The 25,436-nt window shown below is 47.4% G+C and overlaps 1 protein-coding gene across 1 annotated transcript in view; it reads left to right on the forward strand.

Moving 5' to 3' along the window:
* LOC142259212 (uncharacterized) overlaps positions 1–25,436 on the forward strand; it is a 116,058-nt gene that overhangs the window by 61,967 nt on the left and 28,655 nt on the right. The window contains exon 3 of the mRNA XM_075331702.1: positions 1,595–1,600. Within this exon, the coding sequence (XP_075187817.1) occupies positions 1,595–1,600 (6 nt within the window). The remainder of the gene's footprint in view (positions 1–1,594; positions 1,601–25,436) is intronic.

Below are 25,436 nucleotides of genomic sequence, written 5' to 3' on the forward strand. Positions count from 1 at the left end.
AGGTGCAGGGTATTATATATCTAGTGTGCGGCTCTGCAGGTGGAGGTAGGTGCAGGGTATTATATATCTAGTGTGCGGCTCTGCAGGTGGAGGTAGGTGCAGGGTATTATATATCTAGTGTGCGGCTCTGCAGGTGGAGGTAGGTGCAGGGTATTATATATCTAGTGTGCGGCTCTGCAGGTGGAGGTAGGTGCAGGGTATTATATATCTAGTGTGCGGCTCTGCAGGTGGAGGTAGGTGCAGGGTATTATATATCTAGTGTGCGGCTCTGCAGGAGGAGGTAGGTGCAGGGTATTATATATCTAGTGTGCGGCTCTGCAGGTGGAGGTAGGTGCAGGGTATTATATATCTAGTGTGCGGCTCTGCAGGAGGAGGTAGGTGCAGGGTCTCTATTATTTTCTCTCCTTTATTTTCATGTTTCTGTCGTCTTTTCTTTGTTGCTATGATGATGCTGAAGTCGGTTTCTTATTCAGGAATTATGTTTTCTGTTTTTTTCCTCTTTTTACAGGTTTTTATCTACAAAAATAAAAACAATATAATACACTGCAGTGCGGAGCCCGGATGTGAATACAACAACAAAAATGATGAAACCGGCTGAAAAAACGGCATCCAAGTGACACCGAAGGGAGTTATGGAAAGGGTTAAAGGACTCCGCACTGCATTGCACTTTATTATTGTTATATTTTTGTGTTTGCTGTTTAACCCCTTAACGACCGCCGATACGCCTTTTAACGGCGGTAATTAAGAGTACTTCTTCCGATCCGCCGCTTTTTAACGGCGGTCGGAAAAAAGGGTATAGCACCCCCCAGGGTCAGAAAATCTCCGGGATTTCAGCTACCGGGGGTAGCTGAGACCCTGGAGATGACGATCAGAGTTGTTTTTTCCGGTCCCCATTCACGTGATCGCCGTTACAAACCGTGTAACAGCGACGACGTGAAAGTTAATGTCGCGCCGGTAAAAAAATGATTCTTATCCCATCTGGCATGATCAAATATGTCAGATGGGAGATGAAAGTCCTCCCCCGGTCACCGGTGTGGCAAAAATCTCCTCACCCCTCCAGTCCCCGTCCCCCGTCGCTGAAAGTGTCTGTTGTTAGTCTGGCAAGTGTGCAAACCCCTCTCATGTCAGGGCTCACCCACTTGTGAGCACGATTTCCACAAACCAAAAACACTCCCTCTGGGAAAATACAAAAGTGAGTTTGACTTCGCACACAATAAAGCAGATTCAGAAGCCCCTTCATGACTTTATGAGCACACCACGTATTGTTCATTTGTTTTCCGGTCATCCCAGAGATACATTTACCCCACTCCCCCCTCATTGTCCTTCTAGTAAATGTTGATGTACAGCCCTCAATACCCTTCTGATATACTGTCTCATTGTCCTTGGTTAAGTCATGTGTATGTATATAGAAACAGTTATTGTCTTTTCCACAATTTCCAACACCATTGTATTGAAGACTGAACCATAATCCATCATAGGGAATGGGGCCGAATGAGGAATCTTAGTCTTTATTTTGGCAATTATGCCCTTGTCTGAATGGTATTCCATCCACCACGAGTATCCATCAGGCCGTGTGATATTTAGCTGGAACCAGGGTTTAGTGACCCATCCAACTATAGTCAATGTAGCAGATACATCACGAGGTACATCTTCTCCCAAAAATCTAGATTGAGTCCAGGTTTCATTGTGTATACAAAAAACACCAAAATCAATACCTCCTGTGGTTCCAGAAGTAAGGCTTAATATGACATAGTCTTTGAAGAAATAAGACTGTGTGTGCAGATCCAACAGTCCTTTGGATTTTCTCCTTCCATGTCCTTAGTAAGAGAAATATGGTGGCGAATAAGTTTATTGTCCCAGTCCATATTTAAAAGGTTGTTCAGTGTCTTTGTTGGGTGCAGCAATCCTGGTACTCCCAGCAGGATAATTAGCAAAACTGTCATTCTGCTGGTGGAGTGACCTTTTTACAGTGACTGGCGTGGATCCAGGTGGGCTTTCCCTCAAGTTTCACTGAGGTGGATGTGGTCAGTTGGACTTGGAATGGGCCATCAAAGCGTGGATCTAGGCTCCTTCTCACGTGTCTGCGCACGACCACCCAATCACCTGGATTCAGCTGATGCACATCTGCACTTGCATTGGGATCTGGAATGGATGAAAAGACATATTTATGCACCACATTAAAGGGAAAGTGTCAGCAGAAATTTGGGGCATACTGGGCATGCGCGGGGACCGCTGGAGCACTGGGCGGCATGATCAGGTATGGAAAGGAGCTATGGGGGACGGTATACAGGACCAGGAGGGAGAAAGACGGACGCCAGAAAGCCCGCCCCCGTGACTATAAAAAAGATTGCCATACAAAAAGGTAAGACTTTATAAAGTCTTTATTTTGGTTTCACATGGGGCACAATAACAACAGGCACCTTTCTAGAAGGCAGCACAGGAGCTGCAGAGGGGGAATCTTTTAGGTTTTGGGCGAAATATCTGCTGACACGTTCCCTTTAAGTCTTTCCTGTAAGGCCTGGACATAGGCTGCCATAGTACCGTGTTGCAGCTGTAACACTTGTGGAAAGTACAGACCTGTTTTTGGGGCACTACCAAAAAGGACTTCAAAAGGAGACAAGCCTGTCTTTCTATTTTTGGAGTGTGTCTGACTGAAAAGAGTGCCAGGGATAAGCACTCTACCCAATTCTTTCCTGTCTCTGCCATGGCCTTTTGAATTTTTAGTTTAAGTGTCCCGTTTAATCTCTCTACTTTTCCACTGCTCTGTGGATGATAAGGGGTATGGGATGCCTGCTCTATTCCCAGGGCCTGCATAATTTCCCTCATTATTTCTCCAGTGAAGTGCGTACCCCTATCACTTTCTATGGCTTCTGGGATGCCATACCTACAGACTAGTTCCTTCATCAGTTTATCTGCACTTGTTTTAGCATTTGCACATTTTACTGGATAGGCCTCAACCCATCCTGAGAAGAGATCTACACATACCAGGACATATTCATACACTCCTACCTTGGGTAGTTGTATGTAGTCTATATGTAGTCTTGAAACGGGTAGAGCGGTCTGGGTGTTGCTTTCTTAGGGACTTTTACTGTTTTACCTAGGTTGTGTTGTGTGCAGATAATGCAGGACTGTATGTGTTTGGAGGCTATGTAACAGAAGCCAGGAGCGATCCAGAAGGTATTCACCTGGTTACACATGTGACTTTTTGAGGCGTGAGTGGCGCCATGTGTTGCTTGTGCCATCATAGGGAACAGGGACCTTGGTAAACACAACTTATCCTTACTTTCCCATACTCCATTAGAGTTCAGCCTAGCTCCCATTTTCAACCAGTGTTCCTTCTCTGTTTGGGCAGCCTGATGCTGGAGGGATTTCAGGACATCCAGACTCACTGTGGCTGGGACTTGCTGGCTCCCTGCCACTATCCTCTGATCCCTAGGCCTCTTTGCCGCTGCTTTCGCAACCGCATCCGCCCTTCTATTGCCCGCTACCTCCAGTGAGTCACCTTTTGTGTGTGCTTTCACCTTAATGATGCCAACCTGGACTGGTAACATCAGTGCCTCCATTAACCATTTTACCAATTCTGCATTTTTAATAGGCTTACCAGCTGACGTAAGAAAAGCTCTACTTCTCCAAATAGGGCCAAAATCATGACAGATCCCAAATCCATAATTTGAGTCTGAATAAACATTAATTTTCCTACCTGATCCTGCTCTACACGCCTCAATGAGCGCTGTTAGTTCCGCCTCCTGCGCGGACATGTGCAGCGGGAGTGGTTCAACTCGGATTACCTCATGTGAGGATACTACTGCATATCCAGTGTAGAATCTCCCATCCAGGTGGTATCTGGAGCCATCTACAAAAAACTCAAAATCTGCATTAGTAATAGGTGTATCATAGACATGTGGAAAACCTGCTGTCTCCTGACTCATCAGCTCTATGCAGTCATGTTCGTGCATCATGTCAAAGTATTCATCCTCACTTGCTACCATTGTCACCAATTCCCCCTTTTCTGAATCTACTGGCAAAAGGGTGGCCGGATTCAGAACATTACACCTCTTGAGGGAGACATACTCTGGAATCAGAAGGGCACATTCAAGTCTGAGCTGTCTGGCCATAGACAGGTGTTTCAGTTGGACTTGCACAAGTATAGCATGGATGTCATGCGGGGAGTAAATTGTTAAGGGAAATGTCAATGTGATCTCACAATCTTTCCCTAGCAGTACTGCAGCAGCCGCTACAGCACGGACACACGTGGGAGACCCTCTGACAACTGGGTCCAATCGCGCTGAGTGGTAAGCTATTGGTCTTTGTGTGTCACCATGTTACTGTGTGAGGACGGCTGTCGCAAGCCCTCACTGTTCTGTGCAAAACAAGAAAAATGGTTGATCGTAATTTGGAATACCCAAGGCCGGGGCAGATACAATGAGTAGTTTAAGGGAATGGAAGGAATCAATAGCTTCTTGAGTGAGGCCAAAGGGGTCAGATGACAGACAATCATAGAGGGGTTGCATCATTTGCGAGGCAGACCTTATACAAGGCCTGCACTATGACACTAATCACAAAAAAGGTGCGCAGTTGCTGGTGGGACCTGGGTAAGGAGAGATTTTGGACTGCTTGTTTTCTCTCCTCAGTCAGGTGTCTTGTACCTTCAGAGATACAGTGACCCAAAAATGTTACCTTTTGCTTACAGTACTGTAATTTTTCACGTGAAACTTTGCAACCATTCTCTGCCAGAAAACACAGCAAAGAAATTGTGGCTTCCCTGCAGGACGTCTGGTCTGGACAGCAGAGCAAAAGGTCATCCACGTACTGCAATAGCGTAACCTGTGGATGAGGCGGTTGCCACTGCTCCAGAATTCCTGCCATAGCTGTAGAATAAATGGTAGGTGAATTCATTCCTCCTTGCGGGAGGACTGTCCACATGTACTGTTTCCCCTCATGTGTGAAGGCAAAAAGATACTGACAGTCAGGATGTAGAGGCACAGAGAAAAATGCATTTGCCACATCAATTACTGTAAAACATTTTTGGAGGTCCCTGGGATTTGTGACAGTAAGGTATGTGGGTTTGGAACAATAGATGTTACACTCTCAGTGACAGCATTGACAGCTCTCAAATCATGCACCATTCAGTATGTATCAGGGGAACCTTTGGGCCCTGTGCGCACTTACCGGATTTTGCCGCAGATTTTCTGCAGATTTGCTGCATGTTTCGCTGCAGAAAATGTTCATAACATCTCTGCAGTGAATCACCAGCAAAACCTAGGGGGAAAAAAAAATCCTGTGCGCACTAGGCGGATTTTGACAGCTGCATGTTTTGCTGCGGGATTCCCGCAGCAAAAACAATTGCATGTCAACTATATTCCGCACGTCGCTGCGGGATTTCACTCCATTGACTGCCATGTAATCGTGAAATCCCGCAGGGAATAACGCAGGAAGCAAATTCTGTGCGGTTCACTGCATTTTCCTGCGTTATTCCCTGCGGTATTTCACAGTTTACCTGCGATAATGTACATCGCTTGCCTGCGGTTTTGCAGGGAAGTGATGTCATTATGACAGGAAGAGGAAGCGGAGCAGAGAGTAAACACACACAGATCACAGACACACACAGACATCACAGACATAGAACACAGACACAGACACATAGAACACACATAGAAATCAAACGGAAATATAGAAAACAAAGCACGTGGGCTCCGCTGTATATTTACCATCCAGCCGAGGTAAGCACACAGCGGCGGCCCGGTATTCTCAGGCTGGGGAGGGAAAGGGGCAGGGTTAATGTCCCCCGCCTCCCTCCCACCTCCCGCAGTCGAGAATATCAGCCGCAGCTGCCCCGGGACTGTTGCATCCATTATGCGGCAGTACCGGAGTGTCCCCAGCTCTTCCTGCTGCCGTGATGCTGTGGCAGTCAGGGTAATACAAGGAGTTAATGGTGGCGGATCGCCGCCACTAAGTCCAGGCTTGATCATGGCAGCATAAACAAGGAGAACAGACGAGTTTTTAAAGTGCAAAAAGTACATATTTATTAAGGGTGAAGGTGACAGGACTTGTGAGCATTAATAAAATATATAAGAACCTGGACCACACCAGGGTTTGCATCCATGTAAGGACTAGATCGCAGTCATAGAAACAGTCAAATGCGTATGTACACTTAGATATTCTGTGTAAATGATAACACTAACTCATATGGAGCAGTGATGTGGTATGTCAGCCACATATGAGACTTTAAATAGCATAGAAGCCGCATATGATGACAGTGTATAACATTACAACAGTAATATGACAAAAAGATGTGACCACATGGCACACAGGCCGGCAATAACACTTAAATACATTAAGTCACACCCTTGGTAACAAATAACACTCTCTCATGTGTGGCCAAAAAATGTCTATCACATATAAAGCTTAATTTGCCTAAAATCCACACATGATAATAGTGTGTACCATTGAAGCATATTATGTCAACTATTACAACACATTATGAAGATAACCGTAACCATATGGTACACATGCCGGTAGTACAGGGTGTAAAAGGTTAATATGCCAAGGGGAGTCCGGAGACTATCCTGCATGTGGGGTCACTCCTGGGAGCCAGGAGTTATGCCCATAATTTGCCGGCAGAGATCCAAATGGTCTACAACATATGAGACTTACATAGCCTATATAACACAAAGGGTTAGCAATGCAACATCACAGCATATTAAAACAGTGGCTGCGGACGAGTAGTACACACACCAACAGTAATAATACTAGACAGGGTTAATAACCAGGGAAGGTCCGAGGGCTTTCCCTCACATGATGTCATTCCTATAAATCAGGAGTCATACCCCAGACTGCTGGATAAAGTCCGATGTATAGGCTTAGGAAGTGCACTGGTGGTCCAGGGTCGTGGTCCCCAAGTTGCCCGACGTACGTTTCGATGGAAGTAATCTTATTCTTCTTCAGGGGTGAGGGGTGCCATGGTGTGCAGTCCAAACTTGCCGGTTTTTAAATGGAGGCGCCAATTTGCCGTGCCCGGAAATCACGCAGCGGCGCATGCGCAGATCCATCCAGCAGATCTCGCGTCCTACTTTTCTAATGCTGGTTTTTGTATTTGGTTTTCCCCTTATTTATAGGCAAAATTTTCATATAAGCACACGGACACTTTGGAATAAACCTTTTGTGTGGTGCCCCTTTAATTGCAAAGCAAATGTTTACCATCATTGCATTTGACCTGTCCGTCCCCGGCATTCATGTGCGCATGCCCAGGTCCTCTGCTCACCTCCGTGCTGTTGCCGCTGTCTGGTACCTCGCGCACGCGCGGGAGCTATGGTGACGCGTCCCCGCTCCCGCGCGTGCGCAGTTTGGTTTGACGGCGTCTCTTCACGCGAGATCTGCTGGATGGATCTGCGCATGCGCCGCTGCGTGATTTCCGGGCACGGCAAATTGGCGCCTCCATTTAAAAACCGGCAAGTTTGGACTGCACACCATGGCACCCCTCACCCCTGAAGAAGAATAAGATTACTTCCATCGAAACGTACGTCGGGCAACTTGGGGACCACGACCCTGGACCACCAGTGCACTTCCTAAGCCTATACATCGGACTTTATCCAGCAGTCTGGGGTATGACTCCTGATTTATAGGAATGACATCATGTGAGGGAAAGCCCTCGGACCTTCCCTGGTTATTAACCCTGTCTAGTATTATTACTGTTGGTGTGTGTACTACTCGTCCGCAGCCACTGTTTTAATATGCTGTGATGTTGCATTGCTAACCCTTTGTGTTATATAGGCTATGTAAGTCTCATATGTTGTAGACCATTTGGATCTCTGCCGGCAAATTATGGGCATAACTCCTGGCTCCCAGGAGTGACCCCACATGCAGGATAGTCTCCGGACTCCCCTTGGCATATTAACCTTTTACACCCTGTACTACCGGCATGTGTACCATATGGTTACGGTTATCTTCATAATGTGTTGTAATAGTTGACATAATATGCTTCAATGGTACACACTATTATCATGTGTGGATTTTAGGCAAATTAAGCTTTATATGTGATAGACATTTTTTGGCCACACATGAGAGAGTGTTATTTGTTACCAAGGGTGTGACTTAATGTATTTAAGTGTTATTGCCGGCCTGTGTGCCATGTGGTCACATCTTTTTGTCATATTACTGTTGTAATGTTATACACTGTCATCATATGCGGCTTCTATGCTATTTAAAGTCTCATATGTGGCTGACATACCACATCACTGCTCCATATGAGTTAGTGTTATCATTTACACAGAATATCTAAGTGTACATACGCATTTGACTGTTTCTATGACTGCGATCTAGTCCTTACATGGATGCAAACCCTGGTGTGGTCCAGGTTCTTATATATTTTATTAATGCTCACAAGTCCTGTCACCTTCACCCTTAATAAATATGTACTTTTTGCACTTTAAAAACTCGTCTGTTCTCCTTGTTTATGCTTAATCATGAGTTTGTGCTACCCGTGTGGCCCTTAGACACTTAGGACCCCCGGGAATTTCTTGAGCATGGTTTTCTGGTCTTCTGTTTTTATATTGATCATGGCAGCGTCTATGTGACAGCTGACATGATCAACCCGTAAGTAAAGTGAAAAAACACACACACCGAAAAATCCTTTATTTTAAATAAAACACAAATAAGCCTCGTTCACCCTTTTATTAACCCCTCCCGAAACAAAGCTCCGACGTAATCTACACAGCTCTGGCATAATCCACAGGTCCTGCGCTGCTTATATCCAGCCGCGACTGACACACAGCGCTGAATGCAGCCTCGCAGCGAGACAGCAGAGGTAATTACCGGTCATTTCCCACGGCCGGCAATATGAACTCACTACCGACCGTGAAAAATGCAGCGATCTGTCCTCTAACTATCTATCCCTCTATCTATCTATCCCTCTATCTATTCTTCTATCTGTCTAGTTATCTATCTATTATCTATCTCAGAAGGAAATGATTTTTTTTTTTCAATGTGCTTTATTGCATTGAATGCAATAAAGCACATGTACCAACCTGCACGCGGCAAAACTGCGGCAATACCGTGGTAAAACCGCAGCAAACTGCGGCAAACTGCATGCGGTTTGCTGTGGTTTTTTACCGCGGGTGCGGTAATCTTTCAGTGTCTGCGGAATTTTCTTGAGAAAATTCCATTTTCCAGTGCGCACAGGGCCTTGGGCCCTTTTTTCTTGATTGGATACAAGGGAGTGTTACAGGGGAGGACCTTTGTACTAAAGCCCCTGCCTGCACATATTCTCATATCTCTGGTCATGGCCATTGATTTGGCTGGGCTTAAGGGATACTGTTTTAAACGAGGAGGAGTGGAGCCTTCTTTTAATTTTATCATGACTGGGGGAATAGGAAGCCGACCAACATCAGTTTTTCCCTTTGTCCATACGATGTCTGGAACTTGTTGTATTGCTATGTCTTCACTAGTTCTGGTATCGGACACTCTCGCAGATTTGGACATGTACACCATTGCTACAATCTTGCACAAGTGTTTGTCAGAGAGGGGACTTGTGACTGTAATACCTTCTGTAGTGTATTGTATGGTAGCCTGGATAGCACTTAACACATCAGCCGCCAGCAAATTCATAGGAGTATTTTCACTAACAATAAGGTTTGTGAGAATTTCCTGGCTATCTTGTAATTTCAGCTTCATCTGTTTTGTCAAGGGAGTTTCAGACACCAATCCCTCCACCCCGACACACTCCACAGTCTCGTCAGTAATCATGTCTGGCTTTATCAGGTCCTTATGTACCACAGTTCCGGCTGCCCCAGTGTCAATTAAAAATTCTGCCTCTTTCCCCCCCTGGCATTGTTATGGTCGTAATTAAAGTGGGACTAGGTCTTGAGGGAACCAAAACAGGGTACACGTTTGTCACTGGGTTGCCAGTTTCCTAGGCCAGAGGCAAAGGAGGAGGGAAGGAAGGAGGAAAGTCAGTCTGCTCCCTCTCCTTTTTGAGGTTTTTGCACTGTCTGGCATAATGTCCATTCTGTCCACAATTCCAGCACTGTACGGTCACTAGGTCTACTGGTGCTCCCCTTCTCTGCTTCCACTGTTTTCCTTGTGCTCTAGTATACATAACTGGTCACTTGCATTTTGTCAGTTCAACCCACTTAGCAGGTCTGTTGGGTCCATGTTTCTCCACTCAGGTCTGGCTGTCTGTACTGCTTCTCGTAAAAAACTTATTCATACCGTCAATGAATGCATTCACCAATATTTTGATATCAAGGTCGTTTCTTGCACTGTACTCCATGTCTGTCCACTTCAGCTGTAACCTCCCAAAGTACGTCTCTATACTCTCACCTTTTTGCTGTGTCACGTCAGTCATCAGTACAGACTGCTCTGATTGTTTCTTTGTAGCCCATTCTTTCAATGCCTCACAGTACGTCATTCCAGACTTCTCAGACTGAACATCCATGATCCATGATTGCTCCTTTATCATATCAGTATGTGATTTAATTATGTGTCCCAGCACGTCACCTGCCTTTGCAGTCACCAAACTCTCGAGGTCTGCCCAAGTGCATTTATAAGTCACCTGTATTGTCTGTATTTGCCTGTAAAATAGGAAAGGTTGGTTTTCAGGGTCAGGTAACTGTTTCAACATAGCTAGCTGGTCAGAGGGGCTCCAGGGGTAATATTCCTGTGTCTGTCTGATTCTTGTGACCTTCCTTGGTCGGGATGTATTTGATTTTTTTGGTACTGGTCCCAGGACATTCTTTTCTTTCCTCACCGTCAGAGTAATGTCCAGCTTCCTCCCCAAAACTCAATTCCTTCACTACCTCTGTCTCAGAGTCAGCGTCCTCTGTCATCACATGTGATCTGGTTCGAACAGGATTTAGTGCAATCTGCTTAGGGCGAGTAACATTATACGTAGCACAAGTACCTCTCCAGTCTGGGTTTTTCTGACTACAATGTTTACAAGTCCATTCACCTGGTCTGGGTTTCTGATTATGTGAAGGGGGGGCGGTAGCAGTCACAATTTCTGCTTTTGGTGCATTAAAATATTCATAATACACCTTATCTCCCGCTGTGGTCTCTTTATATCCACAATGCTGCACTTCTTCAGCCACACGACACTATTTATTTACTTGTTGCTCTACTCTCTTGTCTTTTATCCAACCTCTCTTTTCTTCCCTGAATCTGTGCCATTTCTCAACATCCAAACATCCGTACTCTGGCATGTCTGCCTTTTTGAGTATTGGTCTGACATTTTTCACTGCTTCCTTGCCTTCCCTTTCTTGCACTATCTGTTTGGCTGTTTTGGATCCCGCTGGAGCCCCACACTGCACACTGAACAAGTTGCCCATGGCTTTAACCTATTCCCACACAGCCCACCTCTCTGCAAATGCCTTCTTAGTGTCCTTGGACCTTTTCAACAGTACACACTCCTCCGGCAAGTCAGAATGGGCTCTCAAGGTGTAGCTAGAAGGCTAGTCAGCACTCTCACTGGCTACCCTTGCAGGGTGTATTGGGAAGGCTTTAAAACAGCTCTCTCACCCAATAGACCAGATGACTAAAGCAGGGAGGACCAGGTGTGATAGTCCTCTCACCTACTAGACCACCTCCATGTAAGTGGGAAGGCCACACTGATCTCTCACCCATGTTTTGCACGTACTGGAGACACGGAGACACGTTGACAAATGTTACCCTATGGGAGAAGGCACACAGACGTAAAATCACACGGAACGTGTGTGTGTTTTCCCACACGGCCGACATGTCCGTTTTTGGCGGTCAGCACACAGGCACGGACCTGCTGCAGTCAATGGGTCCGTGCCTGTATGGACGGCACACGTAGCATGTCCGTGTGCAGCACGTTTCGTCCGTGTGCGTTTTTAAACGAGCGATGTCGCTCTTTTTTTTTTTTTTTTTAAAGTCAGTATACTTACCTTTTTTTATGATGTTCTCAGTCATTCTCACTTTGGCGCTTGGTCTGTTTCTTTCCCCGGCTCATACTTACCAATCCCTGATCATCAGTGCGGCGAGGAACAGCTGTGCCAAAAATACGCGGCTTCAATTAATTTGAAAATGCCGGCCGCTCATTAATCAATCTCGTATTCCCTGCTTACCCCACCCACAGGCGCCTATGATTGGTTGCAGTTACACATGCCCCCATGTTGAGTGACAGCTGTCTCACTGCAACCAATCACAGCTGCCGGTGGGCGGGTCTATACTGTGCAGTAAAATAAATAATTAAATAATTAAAAAAAAAAGGCGTGCGGTCCAGCCGATTTTGATACCAGCCAAGATAAAGCCATACGGCTGAAGGCTGGCAATCGAGGTAATAAGGAGTTAATGGCAGCAGCCCATAGCTGCCAATAAGTCCTAGATTAATCATTGCAGGCGTCTATGAGACACCCCAAATGATTAACCTGTAAGTTAAAGTTAATAAACATACACAGTGAAAAATCCTTTATTTGAAATAATAAACAATAACAAATACCCTCGTTCACCACTTTAATAAGCCTCCAAAAACCCATCCATGTCCGACGTAATCCAAGGAGGTCCAGCGTCGCTTCCAGCTCTGCTACATGAAGGTGAAAGGAGCTGCAGAAGAGCACCGCCGCTCCTGACAGCTCCACGCAGCAACTGAGGTGAGTCGCGCGATCAGCTGAGCTGTTACTGAGGTTAATCGCGGCCACCGCTGAATCCTCCAACTGTGACAGCAAGTCACCCGAGTGACAGCGATGAAGTCACAGGTGAGTTGCGGTCTCGGCGGGAGGACTCCAGCTAGCCGCGGATAACCTGAGTGACGGCAGCGCTAATGGCACTGCTTACTTCAGTCACTCAGGGGATTAGCGGTCACCGGTGAGTCCTTCACGGGTGACCGCTAATCAGTACACGACACAGACAGAGCCGCGGTATGACATTGTAGTCGGGTGAAGTTCACCCGAGTTCATTCTCATCTCGCAACTCTGTCTGCTGTCAGCCGACATGTATCAATGACATTGTGCATCACACACACGGAACATTTCACACGGACATTACACATACTCATACACAGCCATTCCACACGCACACACGGCTAGCATACGCCATCACACAGATGTCATACGTACCGGAGAAACACCCATAAAAAACTGAACACGGACCCGAAAAACGGAATGTGTGACACGTACGTTTTTTATGCGGAAGTGTGTTTTAGGCCTTAGACCTGATGTGCAGTTGGGTACCCCATGCCGGTCCTTTACAAAGTATTCCAGCCACGTAAACTAGAGTTAAACCAAAACAATCCTCAGAGCTGACTTCTTACACAGGGCAGAAGACAGAAAATCGCGCAGCGCCTTACTTGCTCCCTCCCAACAAAATAGCAGCAGCACACAGTTTGTTTAGCAAGAGTCTTATCTCAAAAGAATTCTTCGTCCAGACTTAGCTTTCCAAAACATCCAACTTTCCTAATACCCACTGGTATACACAATCCTAGCAGAAAATTGAGACTACTTACATACCTTCACAGCACTAATATTCTACTGAAAGGAAAAATAATTACTTTGCTATAAAATCTTCGTCTCCATTTTGAGGGGAAGAAACATACGATATCTCACTATAAGGACAGATCCCAGGACCACTTGTCCACTCATTCATTGATTCCAGAAACTTATGTAACAATACACCTTCCAAGGATCAGTTAACCTCACATGTAAATAAAATTATCTAAACCGCTCTTGACACTGATGGGAAAAAATATATATGTCAGGTATCCACTCAAATACTCTATATGGCTATGCCCTGTGACATTTCACAACCAGAACATCTTTTCACAGTCCACAGTATGGCCTATAACCATTAATTTATACATACATATTATTACACCAAGTCCCTTATCTCAATTACTCGTCACTTTAATGTTATTCAGAGGCTTCTCATCAATATACAACTTACTACCTGCCTACTTTATCTAGGCATTAGTATGAAACTACTTATGAACACATATCCCTAGTCCAGTGTATTGCACATCAAAGATGCAAAGATGGCCAAAGCAAAACACAAAACACAGCACATGTAATTATACAGAGACTGTCCCAATTCCGTACTATGCAATCTATGCAATCAGTTAATGGACGGACAACAGATTATCTTATTACTCTATTTTTCAACTCTCATTCAGACATGCATGAAAAAAACAATACTCACTGGTGATGCCAGAGTTCTTGAATAGTGTTGAGCGGACCCGGATCGGCAAAATCTGGATCCGCACGGTTTGAGCGGCAGATCCGAGTCCAACCCGAACGCGGGATTCCGGGTGCACGATCCGGATCCGTTTTTTTTTTTTCTCCTCTCCTCTCCTTTCCTCTCCTCTTCTCTCCTTTCCTCTCTCTCCGGATCGGATCCAGACTTCTTTGTAAACCCGCCGCGGATCCGCCGGACCCCGATTATTTGCAATCCTCTCAACTCTATTCTTGAACCGTGTGTACAGCCTTACCCAGAAAATTCGGGAAATCAGACAGAGTGAAATAAAGTGTAAGAATTGCATGGCAGGTCAGTGAAGCTGCACTGATTGCACCCTGACTGCTGAGCCCTGTATGTAAGGGGTTAAAATCCCACTCGCATGCCCGAACCCTGCCCCCGTTATGGTGTCCTATTTTCCTCACTATTGGCTCCCCTATATAATTCCCCTTACTTCCTGGATTCGGCCTCTCCTCATCCTGAGACCTGGACGCTGCTCTGCTGTTGGCAACCCGGACACAGTCTGCTGCTGGTGAGAGATGGCCGACACTTTGGCTGCTAACATAAGGGACAGAATCAGGAGGGATGGTGATGCCTGGCTTACCGCTTTCTTAGATAAGCCGCGTCCCGTCCCTCCTGAGGCTCAGGCGGTGACCCCGGACGGCAGGCGGTCCGCTCGGCGTACCTGTCCGCCGAAGCACCTGAGTCCCACACCGATAATGCGGCGGGTCGTGCGCACTTCTCGTGCTCGCGCCTCATGACTAGCCCCCCAAACCCTCCCTCGGTTCCCGACTGCAGTGGCTACACGCCAGTACTGTCCCTCTGGCAGCGTGGACCTGCGGTCGGTAGCTGTGGCTTCACGGGGCGTGCGCACTTCTCGTGCGCGTGCCTCGCGACTAGTACCGCCCACTTTCACCCAGCTCCCGACTGCAGCGGCTGTGAGCCAGGACTGTCTCCCTGGCTGCATGTATCTGCGGTCGGGAGCTGTTAACCCCCATGAACCACCAACTTATGCGGATCCCTCCCCCCTTATCCCCTCCCAGCTCCTCACTCCCTTCCAGCTCCCGACTGCAGCGGCTGTGAGCCAGGACTGTCCCCCTGGCCACATGTATCTGCGGTCGGGAGCTGTTAACCCCCATGTACCACCAACTCATGCAGATCCCTCCCCCCTCACCCCCTCCCAGCTCTTCACCCCCTCCCAGCTTCCGGCCATGGCTGCTGCATGCAGACATTCTCCCCGTGTCAGTGTGGAGCCGCGGCCAGTATTAGTTAACCCCTGCCTTTCCGAACCGCTATTAAAACAGCCACCACCATCACTAACAATAACAGGGGGACACCATGACTGTGGCTCCTCGTTTATGGGAGGATCTGCAGGCATAGTACACCCCCTAAACCCCCTCTCAGTTTATTCAGCAGGGTGCACCCCTGGGTGCTGGGGAAGTAATAAGCCCTCCTGGCCCCTTTGCACAGTTGCAGCCACTCGCCATGCCACCTTTGGTGCGGGGGGCTGCAGGTGTGCACCCTGCAGTATCTGCCCCTCCCCCACCTGCATGAGCCTCATCTGCTCGATTATTAGCCCCTCCTGCCCCGGCTTGTCAAGCCCCTTCTATTCCTGCTTTAAACCAGGCGGTTGCTGGACCCCCGGCCCGCGGTCGTAGCTACTGTGGGCGCGGTATCCACTCTGCCTTGCTCTCCTCGGCATCACCCCTTCGCAGCCCTGGCCTACGCAGATGCTCTGCAGGTGTACACCCTGCAGTGTCTTCCCTGCCTCCACCTGTACATGCCCCATTTGCTTCTGTTTCACCAAAAACGGTTGCTGGATCCCCGGCCCGCAGTCGTAGCCGCCGTGGGCGCGGTAACCGCTCCACCTTGTTCTCCTCGGCATCAACCTCTTGCAGCCCTGACCGCAGACGCTCTGCTGGATCACATGGCAGACATAGCCACCATTCCTCCCGTCGTTCCAGATCCTCTCGGAGGAGCCGCCGTTCCCGTTCATCGAGGTGCCGTTCTCCTTCCACTTCACCGTATTCCTCAAATAGCTCTGTTGTGCCCCATGGGCATCATCGCCGTCGTTACCGACCTCCTCAGAGGGAGACGGTTGTTGATCCTCTTCAGGAGCCTGCTGTCGCTCCCCTTCCGGATGTTGGTGAGTACCAATACTTGGGGGCGTTGGGGGGTAGTGTGGGCATGGCAGCAACTATCCAGACACTGTTAGCTAATTTACAGGCGGGTGGGGTTAACTAGTTAACCCTTCTGTAGCTGGTCCACCTCCTTCACAGTTTGACCCACCGCCTCGTGCTGACATTCATAGAGACGCTTTCTTTTGTGGCATTGCCCCTTTGGGATCCCATTTGGATGCGGAGACTGTCCGAAAAATATGGGCGAATAACTATGTTGATATATGGTCTTTAGGAACGAAGCTCATCTGATCGTCCTTTCGAGAGGAGGCCAAAAGTGGCTAAGTCCATTAACAACTGGCTTCAGGCATTTTTTGTTATGGGATGTGTCATGGGACAGAAGCACCCTGAGTGCTGTTCTGAGATGTTTATATATCTCAACACCATTTATAATTCCTACAATTCACATGGGGGATCAGCTTGATGGCGTTATGACGAGGATTTTCGGCGTCGTTTGGCCCTTCAACCCCAGTTGAGTTGGGGTGTGAAAGCCACGGACACTTGGCTGCGTTTAATGCTGGCTCAGAAGACTTATGACCCCCTTTACCCTGGCACCTCCGGCTCAGTGGCCGTTCGTAGACCCGGCGCGTGTTGGTTATTTAATGAAGGCCACTGCCGCTTCTTTGGCCTATGTAAATTCAGGCATGAGTGCTCCGCTTGTGGCGGAGCACATGCAGCAACTCAGTGCCTTAGTTCGTCCTCAAAATTGCTAGCGACACCATCAAATACGCTGGATAAGGACGCCAGTGGGCGTTCTCGCGATGGGACTGTGGCTCGACTGGTACCCTAATAAAGAGGCTGTTGCTCAGCTGTGCATTGGCTTTATTTTGGTTACCCTTCTTAGGGATTGCAATTGATTCCAAAGCTATGTTTTTTTCGCCTCCCACCTGACAAAGCTTGCTTTTATTTCCCATGAAGTTTTTTTGGATCTGTCCATAGCACATGGTGGCAATTGCTTGTGCGTGTAATTTTGTTTGTCCATTCTCAATAGGTTCTTTCTTTTTTTTTTTTTGCGTTTTACTTTGGCTAGGTCTTTTTTGGCGCTTGTCAAATCGGCGAGCAGTTGTTTTGCAAAGCACATTTCTGGTGTTTTTTTGGGCGGTTTACGTGTTTGGGTTTGTAAGTCCAGGAACGGATCCATCCAGTAGGTATTCTTTGGTTAACAACTACATGCGCTGCTCAGCTACGGTGTTTCCTCCTACCTCTAGAGGATAGGATAGTCCCTAGCTGTCAAAAGTTCCAGTTCTTGTTCTTTTTACGTCAGTGTCTTTGGTTTACTCGGCCTAACCACTTCGGTTTTGGTACGCATTCTTTTAGGATGTATGCTGCTGCCGAGGCTGCACAGGCTGGTTTTCCAACCCTGATTTTCAGCACGTCGGTAGTGGTGTTCCTCTTGTTTTGTGCATTATGGTAGCCTTCATTTATTGCTTAACTAATGGACGGTGCGGTATCGCCCGAGCTTTTCGTATTCGGTGATGAGCTCTGTTCCTGTCCCAAGAGGTCCGTCGTGGTAAAAACTCCATCATAGACAGGCAGCTATTTTATTGGCTTTCAAGATGGCATTCAGCAGGCCCTCTTTTTTATGGGTGCGGGTCGGAGCGCAGTCTATCGAATTTTGCTCCTCCGTGGCAGTCAGTGGTTGAAAATGGTGGATGTTAAGCGAAGGCTGATTGCGCCGGGAGTCCGGCCTGGCATTACGCCTCGTTTGAAATGGTATATCCGGTTGGATAATTATAACGGTTAATTTTAAGCTGTGACTGACCCCAACCCAACAAAAGATGAGAGTTCGTACAAATATTTCATTATCTCTCCAATAAAGTTGATTTGGTTTACTACAATTGTGTGTTTTGTTCGGGCATGGGAGATTGGTTCAGTGGTGGGGTCTCAGCAGTCAAAGCTTCTCACCTTGCTGCAGCTGAAATTTCACTGTCTCAAGAGTAGAGTTGAGCGATGTTCGAGGTTCGCCAATTTCATGTTCGAGTGATTTTGGGGGTGCTCGAGATCGAACGCGAGCTTTATGCTTAAAGCTCGATAGCTCGAGTTACGTTCGAGAACGGTTCAATTAGCAAAAAGCCTAGCTATTTACTAGCTGGCTTTTTGCTGTAATAGTATAAGTCACTCTGTGATTCACACTATTATCTAATTTCAGCGTATAGTGTGCGGGGGCGGCACGTTTAGATCAGTGCTGCTGGAATAATGGCGATCGCCTTTTTTTTTTTTCCCTACGCGCGTGCATTGGGGCGGGCCAGCATGTCAGCCAATCCCAGACACACACACAGCTAAGTGGTCTTTTTTGCCAGACAAGCAAGGGCATGTGTCATAGGCTGTCCATGTCACATGTTCTTGCATTATAAATACGGCCATTTTCCCTCACGGCGCCATTTTCTGCTTTCTGCGTGTAGGTGACAGTCACCGCTCACGCAGCTCCTGGCGCTGCTCCGGCTGTGTACGCTACACACACAGCTCTCTACAGATTAGGGACAGAAGTTTATTTCAGTCCTTTTCAGAGCTCATTTTCTCAGGCTCAGAGCCATAGGTGACAGTCAGGTCCGTGGAAACACTGTATACAGCTTCAGATAACAGCGTCTGTGTACCTAAGCTCAGGGAATTCCTTGCTGCATTTCACCATTAGGAGGGATAGAAAGTGAGGCTTCCTTTCCTGTCCACTGACCCAGAGAACCCGGCCACTGTACCCACCTGCCCACTTTTGCCACGCTATTTTTATAGCAAACAGTGTTGGACATAAGTGGCATCCAAAAAGATGGCTGCTCTACTAATTTTGTGTCCCACTGGTGCCAAGCATTTTCCAGCACCTCTGCATTAAACCCTCATGCACATTTTGCTACGCTATTTTTATAGCAAACAATGCTGAACATAAGTGGCATCCAAAAAGTGTTTGCTATACTAATTTTGTGTCCTACTTGTGCCAAGCAAGTCCCACCACCTCTGCTTTCTACCCTCATGCACATTTTGCTACGCTATTTTTATAGCAAACAGTGCTGAATATAAGTGGAATCCAAACAGTGGCTGCTATACTAATTTTGTGTTCCACTGGTGCCAAGCATTTTCCAGCACCTCTGCATTAAACCCTCATGCACATTTTGCTACGCTATTTTTTATAGCAAACAGTTCTGGACATAAGTGGCATCCAAACAGTGGCTGCTATACTAATTTTGTGTCCCACTGGTGCCAAGCATTATCCAGCACCTCTGAATTAAACCCTCATGCACATTTTGCTACACTATTTTTATAGCAAACACTGCTGAATATAAGTGGCATCCAAACAGTGGCTGCTATAGTAATTTTGTGTCCCACTTGTGCCAAACAAGTACCACCACCTCTGCTTTCTACCCTCATGCACATTTTGCTACGCTATTTTTATAGCAAACAGTGCTGCCAGTTTTAGGGCCATAGTTGCATTGTCAGGGATAGTCAGTGTTGGTTTTTCAGCTGTCAATAAAGTTACACCACCTCTGAAATCTACACCACCTCTCAATTTTTGCTACCACATTGTAAATGACTAATCTTGTCGCTAACAAAATGAGTGGCAAAAGGACAGATGCTGTTGGAAAGGGGAACAGGCGTGTTTGAAAAGGAAATAAAGTTTGTGTCCGTGGGGAAGGTGGCAAAGCTACATTAACATCTGCTGAAGATAAGCCATCTTCAAAAAGTAAAAGTAAGATGTCTACTACTTTCCGTGGACAACTGTAAGAAAGGTAGATGATGCACAAAAAAAGAACATGCTTGAATGGATCTCAAGTGCTCCAACAAGTGCCCTCTCCTCCACCTCAACTACCACATAAAAAAAAAACCAGTCCTCTGAGTTGTCATCCTAATCACAATTGCTTTCTCCCAGCTATCAAGTCTCCACCCGCCCTGCACAGTATGGTGTACCAGAGATGGCTGAGTCTGCAGAGCTGTTGAGTCACACTATAGCCTGGGAATCAGAGGTCTGCTCCCAAGCTACAGTGAGTACAGACCAGGAAATGGTCTGCAGTGATGCCCAGAACCTTTGTGACTCAGATTCAGGCCGTGATGACCAACTTTCTGAGCATAATGTAGCCCTCATTCCCAAACTGTAACACCTGTTGGTGGAGACAATGAGGAACATACTGATGACGATGAGACGCAGATACCAGATTGGGATGACAACTTAAATGTTCAGGCAGGGCAGGAAAAGGTTAGGTCTGAGGGCGAGGGGAGTGCAAACACAACGCTTGATGGTGAAGTTCTAGATCCCACCTACTGTCAACCCACAGTCAGGCACTTGAGGAGGTCAAGAGAGGCGGTGGAGGAGGATGCAACTGACGACGAAGTTATCTTGTGCCTTTCTGGACAGAGTCGGAGTACTGGTAGCACGTCTACAACTGCATCCTCAGCCACCACTCTGCCTCTGAGCACAAGTTGGGGTGGTTCTGCAGGTCGCATGTCCTCTAAGCCTTGAATACCTGGTCCTTTTTTGACCTTGCAAAGGATCTCCCAAATCATGTGATCTGTAAAATTTGTCGTGAATCTATAAGTAGAGGCAAAAAGCTCACCAGTTTGACAACTTCTTCCATGAATCGTCACATGAATACCAAGCATAATTCCCAGTGGGAAGCTCACTGTGCTGCAATGCTGCCTAGCGTAGCGGGCCAACCACCGCCTGCCCCTTCCAGTACATCCGCGCGCTCTTCATCTTCTATTACTGGGGGGACAGCTGTCACACCTGGTTTTCCACGCACACCTTCCACTACTGTAACCACAACAGGCAGTTTGCTTGGTAGGTCGTCAGTTGGTTTGGAAGGGGAAACAAGTGCGTGTGTACAGCACTCTCAGACATCGATAGCACCAATGTTGGATGAAGGGAACATCATGTCTACGCCTGCACTTTCCTTACAAACCTGCATTTTTCCAGGGACACCCTACTCACCACCGTCTACACACAGCAGCCAGATCTCTGTCCCTCAGATGTGGACAAATAAAAGGCCATTTCCTCCGACCCATGACAAAGCTAAGAGGTTGACTTTATCCCTCTCTAACACCTTGGCTACGGAAATGCTGCCTTTCCGCCTGGTGGTCACAGAGGATTTTGGAGACTTTATGTCCATCGCAGTGCCCCAGTACCAGATGCCCAGTCGCCACTACTTCTCCAAGAAAGGTGTGCCTGTGCTACACCAGCATGTCGCACACAACATCACCGCTTCCTTGAGAAACTCTGTGTGTGAACGGGTGCATTTCACCACCGATACTTGGACCAGTGAGTATGGACAGGGGCGTTACATGTTGCTGACTGGGCACTGGGTAACTATGGTGATAGATAGAGAAAGGTCTGCTGAACAAGTCTTGCCGTCCCCATGACTTGTGTGTCTATGCTCTGTATGTATAAGTTCCTCCAACTCTTCTGCCTCCTCAACCACCTCTGGGTCCTCCACCTCCGCCCCAAGCCTGCCTGGTCAGGCCACCAGCGTTGTAACTGCGCACAAGGAATCACACACACCTACTTACTATGCTGGCAGCAGAGCGCAACGGCATCAGGCGGTCTTTAGCTTGAAATGTCTTGGAAATAAGAGTCACACAGCGGCTGAGTTGTGGGCAGCTCTGCTGTCCGAGTTTCATAAATGGTTGTCTCCACTCAACCTGCAGCAAGGTAAGGCCGTGTGCGACAATGCTGCAAACCTGGGTGCGGCCCTTTGCCTGGGCAAGGTGACACACGTGCCTTGTATGGCTCATGTGTTGAACCTTGTTGTCCAACAATTTTTAACACACTATCCTGGCCTAGATGGCCATCTGAACAGGGCACGAAAACTGTCTGCTCACTTCCGCCGTTCAACCGCCGCAGCTGAGCAACTTGCTTCGCTCCAGAAGTCTTTCGGACTGCCGGTTCATCGCCTGAAATGTGATGTGCCGACATGCTGGAATTCAACTCTCCACATGTTACAGCGACTGTGGCAGCACCGCCGAGCACTGGTGCAATACATCATGACGTATAGCCTGGGCCAACGAGATGCAGAGGTGGGGAAGATCACCCTGATGGAGTGGTCTCAGATCAAGGACCTATGCACCCTTCTGCACAGTTTCGACATGGCAACGAATATGTTTAGCGCTGACAATGCCATTATCAGCAGGACAATTCCACTCATTTACATGCTGGAGCACACGCTAAACACTATTCGGAGTCAGGGGGTGGTTCAACAGGAAGGTGAGGAAGTACATGAGGATTTATATGCGCAAGAGACAACAACATCACCAAGGTCCAGACGTTCATCATCACCAAGGCGGCAGGCATGAGATGGTGGGGGAGAGGTATTAACAAGAGCGCATGGTAGCAGGCAAAATGTTGAGGAAGGTGCAGGAGAACATGAAGAAAAGGAGGACGAACTGTCCATGGACATGGAAGAATCAGCAGATTAGGGAGACCTTGGTCACATTTCAGTTGAAAGAGGTTGGGGGGAGATGTCAGAGGAAGAAAGAACGGTTAGCAGTGCACCTTTATGCCACAAACACAGCAAGGACTTGGTCCGCATGGATGCGCAAGACACATGAGCGCCTTCTTGCTGCACTACCTACAACATGACCCTTGGATTGTCAAAATTAGAAGTGATGATGACTATTGGGTTGCCACACTATTAGATCCCCGGTACAAGTCTAAATTTTGTGAAATAATTCCAGCCATAGAAAGGGACGCACGTATGCAGGAGTATCAGCAGAACTTGTTACTCAATCTTAGCTCGGCTTTTCCACCAAACCCCAGTGGTGCACGGAGTGAATCTCCCAGTTGTAACTTGACAAACATGGGACGGTCTCGTCATCAACAGTCTATCCGTACCAGCAGCACCATATCTGGTGCTGGTGACAGCAATTTTATTGAATCTTTTCATAATTTTTTTAGACCATCCTTTGCAAGGCCAACAGAGACAAGAAGTCTGACACATAGTCAACTGCTGCAGAGGATGATGCAGGAGTATCTCCAAATGAACATCGATGCCATGACTTTGCAACTGGAGCCTTGCTCATTTTGGGCATCAAATCTTGAAAAATGGCCTGAGCTCGCCACTTACGCCTTGGAGATCTTGTCGTGTCCAGCTGCCAGCGTTGTCTCTTAACGTGTCTTCAGTGCTGCTGGGTGTGTGCTAACAGATAAGCGCACGCGTCTGTCCAGTGACAATGTGGACAGACTAACGTTCATCAAAATGAAAAAGTCATGGATCCGCAAGGACTTTACTACCCCTGTGTCCTCCTGGGGAGAGTAAATGCTTGTGTATTTGGAATGTGCTTGATGCAAATGTACCTGTCAAGTTTACAACTGGGGCACAAGTGCTGCCACTGAAGGGGTGTCTGTGGGGCCCAATTTTTGGAAAAAAGGGAGACTCCGCTTGGAGTAACCCTTGCTTGCAGTGTTTCTAAAAATGATCCAAGATGAACAGATCTGGGATCAGCAAAGAGTTTGCTACCTACCCCGGTGCCATCCTGGGGACAGTTAAGGCTGGCGTATTTTTGAATGTGTTTGATGCAAATCAACCTGTCCAGTTTGCAACTGGGGCACAAGTGCTGCCACTGAAGTGGTGTCTGTGGCCCAATTTTTGGAAAAAAGGGAGACTCTGCTTGGAGTAACCCTTGTGGTGTTTTTAAAAATGAGCCAAGATGAACAAGTCATGGTTGAGCAAAGACTTTGCTATCCACCCCGGTGCCCTCCTGGGGACAGTTAAGGCTTGTGTATTTTTGAATATGTTTGATGCAATTCAATTCGGCGGCTGGGTGGAGACTAGCGGGGCGCACAGCGATGACGTCATCGCTGTGCGCACGTGTCCACACGCAGCCGCCAGCACAGACACAGGAGATGATTGCGATGCAGCAGGGTAACGGGGATGGCTCCACTCAGCGGCGTTGCCGCTGACACAGACGGGAGGAGGAGTGATGCTGCAGGGAGCGAGGTAAGGTGAGGTGAGCATGAACGTTTATTTTTTTTATGTGCCACAGGATGCGGCCATACACCAGGATGATGGGAGTATATTATGAGCAGGATGGGGTCATATGAGCAGGATGGGGTCATATGAGCAGGATGGGGGTATATGAGCAGGATGGGGTCATATGAGCAGGATGGGGTCATATGAGCAGGATGGGGTCATATGAGCAGGATGGGGTCATATGAGCAGGATGGGGTCATATGAGCAGGATGGGGGGCATATCAGCAGGATGGGGTCATATGAGCAGGATGGGGTCATATGAGCAGGATGGGGGTATATTATGAGCAGGATGGGGGTATATTATGAGCAAGATGGGGGTATATTATAAGCAGGATGGGGTCATATGAGCAGGATGGGGGTATATTATGAACAGGATGGGGGTATATTATGAGCAGGATGGGGGTACATGAGCAGGATGGTGTCATACGAGCAGGATGGGGTCATATGAGCAGGATGGGGGTATATTATAAGCAGGATGGGGGTATATGAGCAGGATCGGGGTATATTATGAGCAGGATGGGGCCATATGCCATGATGGGTTATATAGCAGGATGCGGCCATATGCCAGTATATAGCAGGATGCGGCCATATGGCAGGATGACGGTATATAGCAGGATGAGGGACATATACTGTATATAGAAGGCAGGAGGATCATTACCAGGATGCGGCACCTTAGTAGAGAATTTGGGGACATTACCCCCATAACAGTGTCAGCAGCATATGCTCGCCCCATAACAGTGTGTCATGACTACATTTTTTGCTTAAAATTTTATTTTCCTATTTTCCTCCTCTAAAACCAGGGTGCGTCTTATAGTCTGGTTCGTCTTATAGTCCGAAAAATACGGTATATACAGTTAGGTCCAGAAATATTTGGACAGTGACACAAGTTTTGTTATTTTAGCTGTTTACGAAAACATGTTCAGAAATACAATTATATATATAATATGGGCTGAAACTACACACTCCCAGCTGCAATATGAGAGTTTTCACATCCAAATCGGAGAAAGGGTTTAGGAATCATAGCTCTGTAATGCATAGCCTCCTCTTTTTCAAGGGACCAAAAGTAATTGGACAAGGGACTCTAAGGGCTGCAATTAACTCTGAAGGCGTCTCCCTCGTGAACCTGTAATCAATG

The sequence above is a fragment of the Anomaloglossus baeobatrachus genome, assembly GCF_048569485.1.
Source record: "Anomaloglossus baeobatrachus isolate aAnoBae1 chromosome 5 unlocalized genomic scaffold, aAnoBae1.hap1 SUPER_5_unloc_30, whole genome shotgun sequence".
Taxonomy (NCBI): Eukaryota; Metazoa; Chordata; class Amphibia; order Anura; family Aromobatidae; genus Anomaloglossus; species Anomaloglossus baeobatrachus.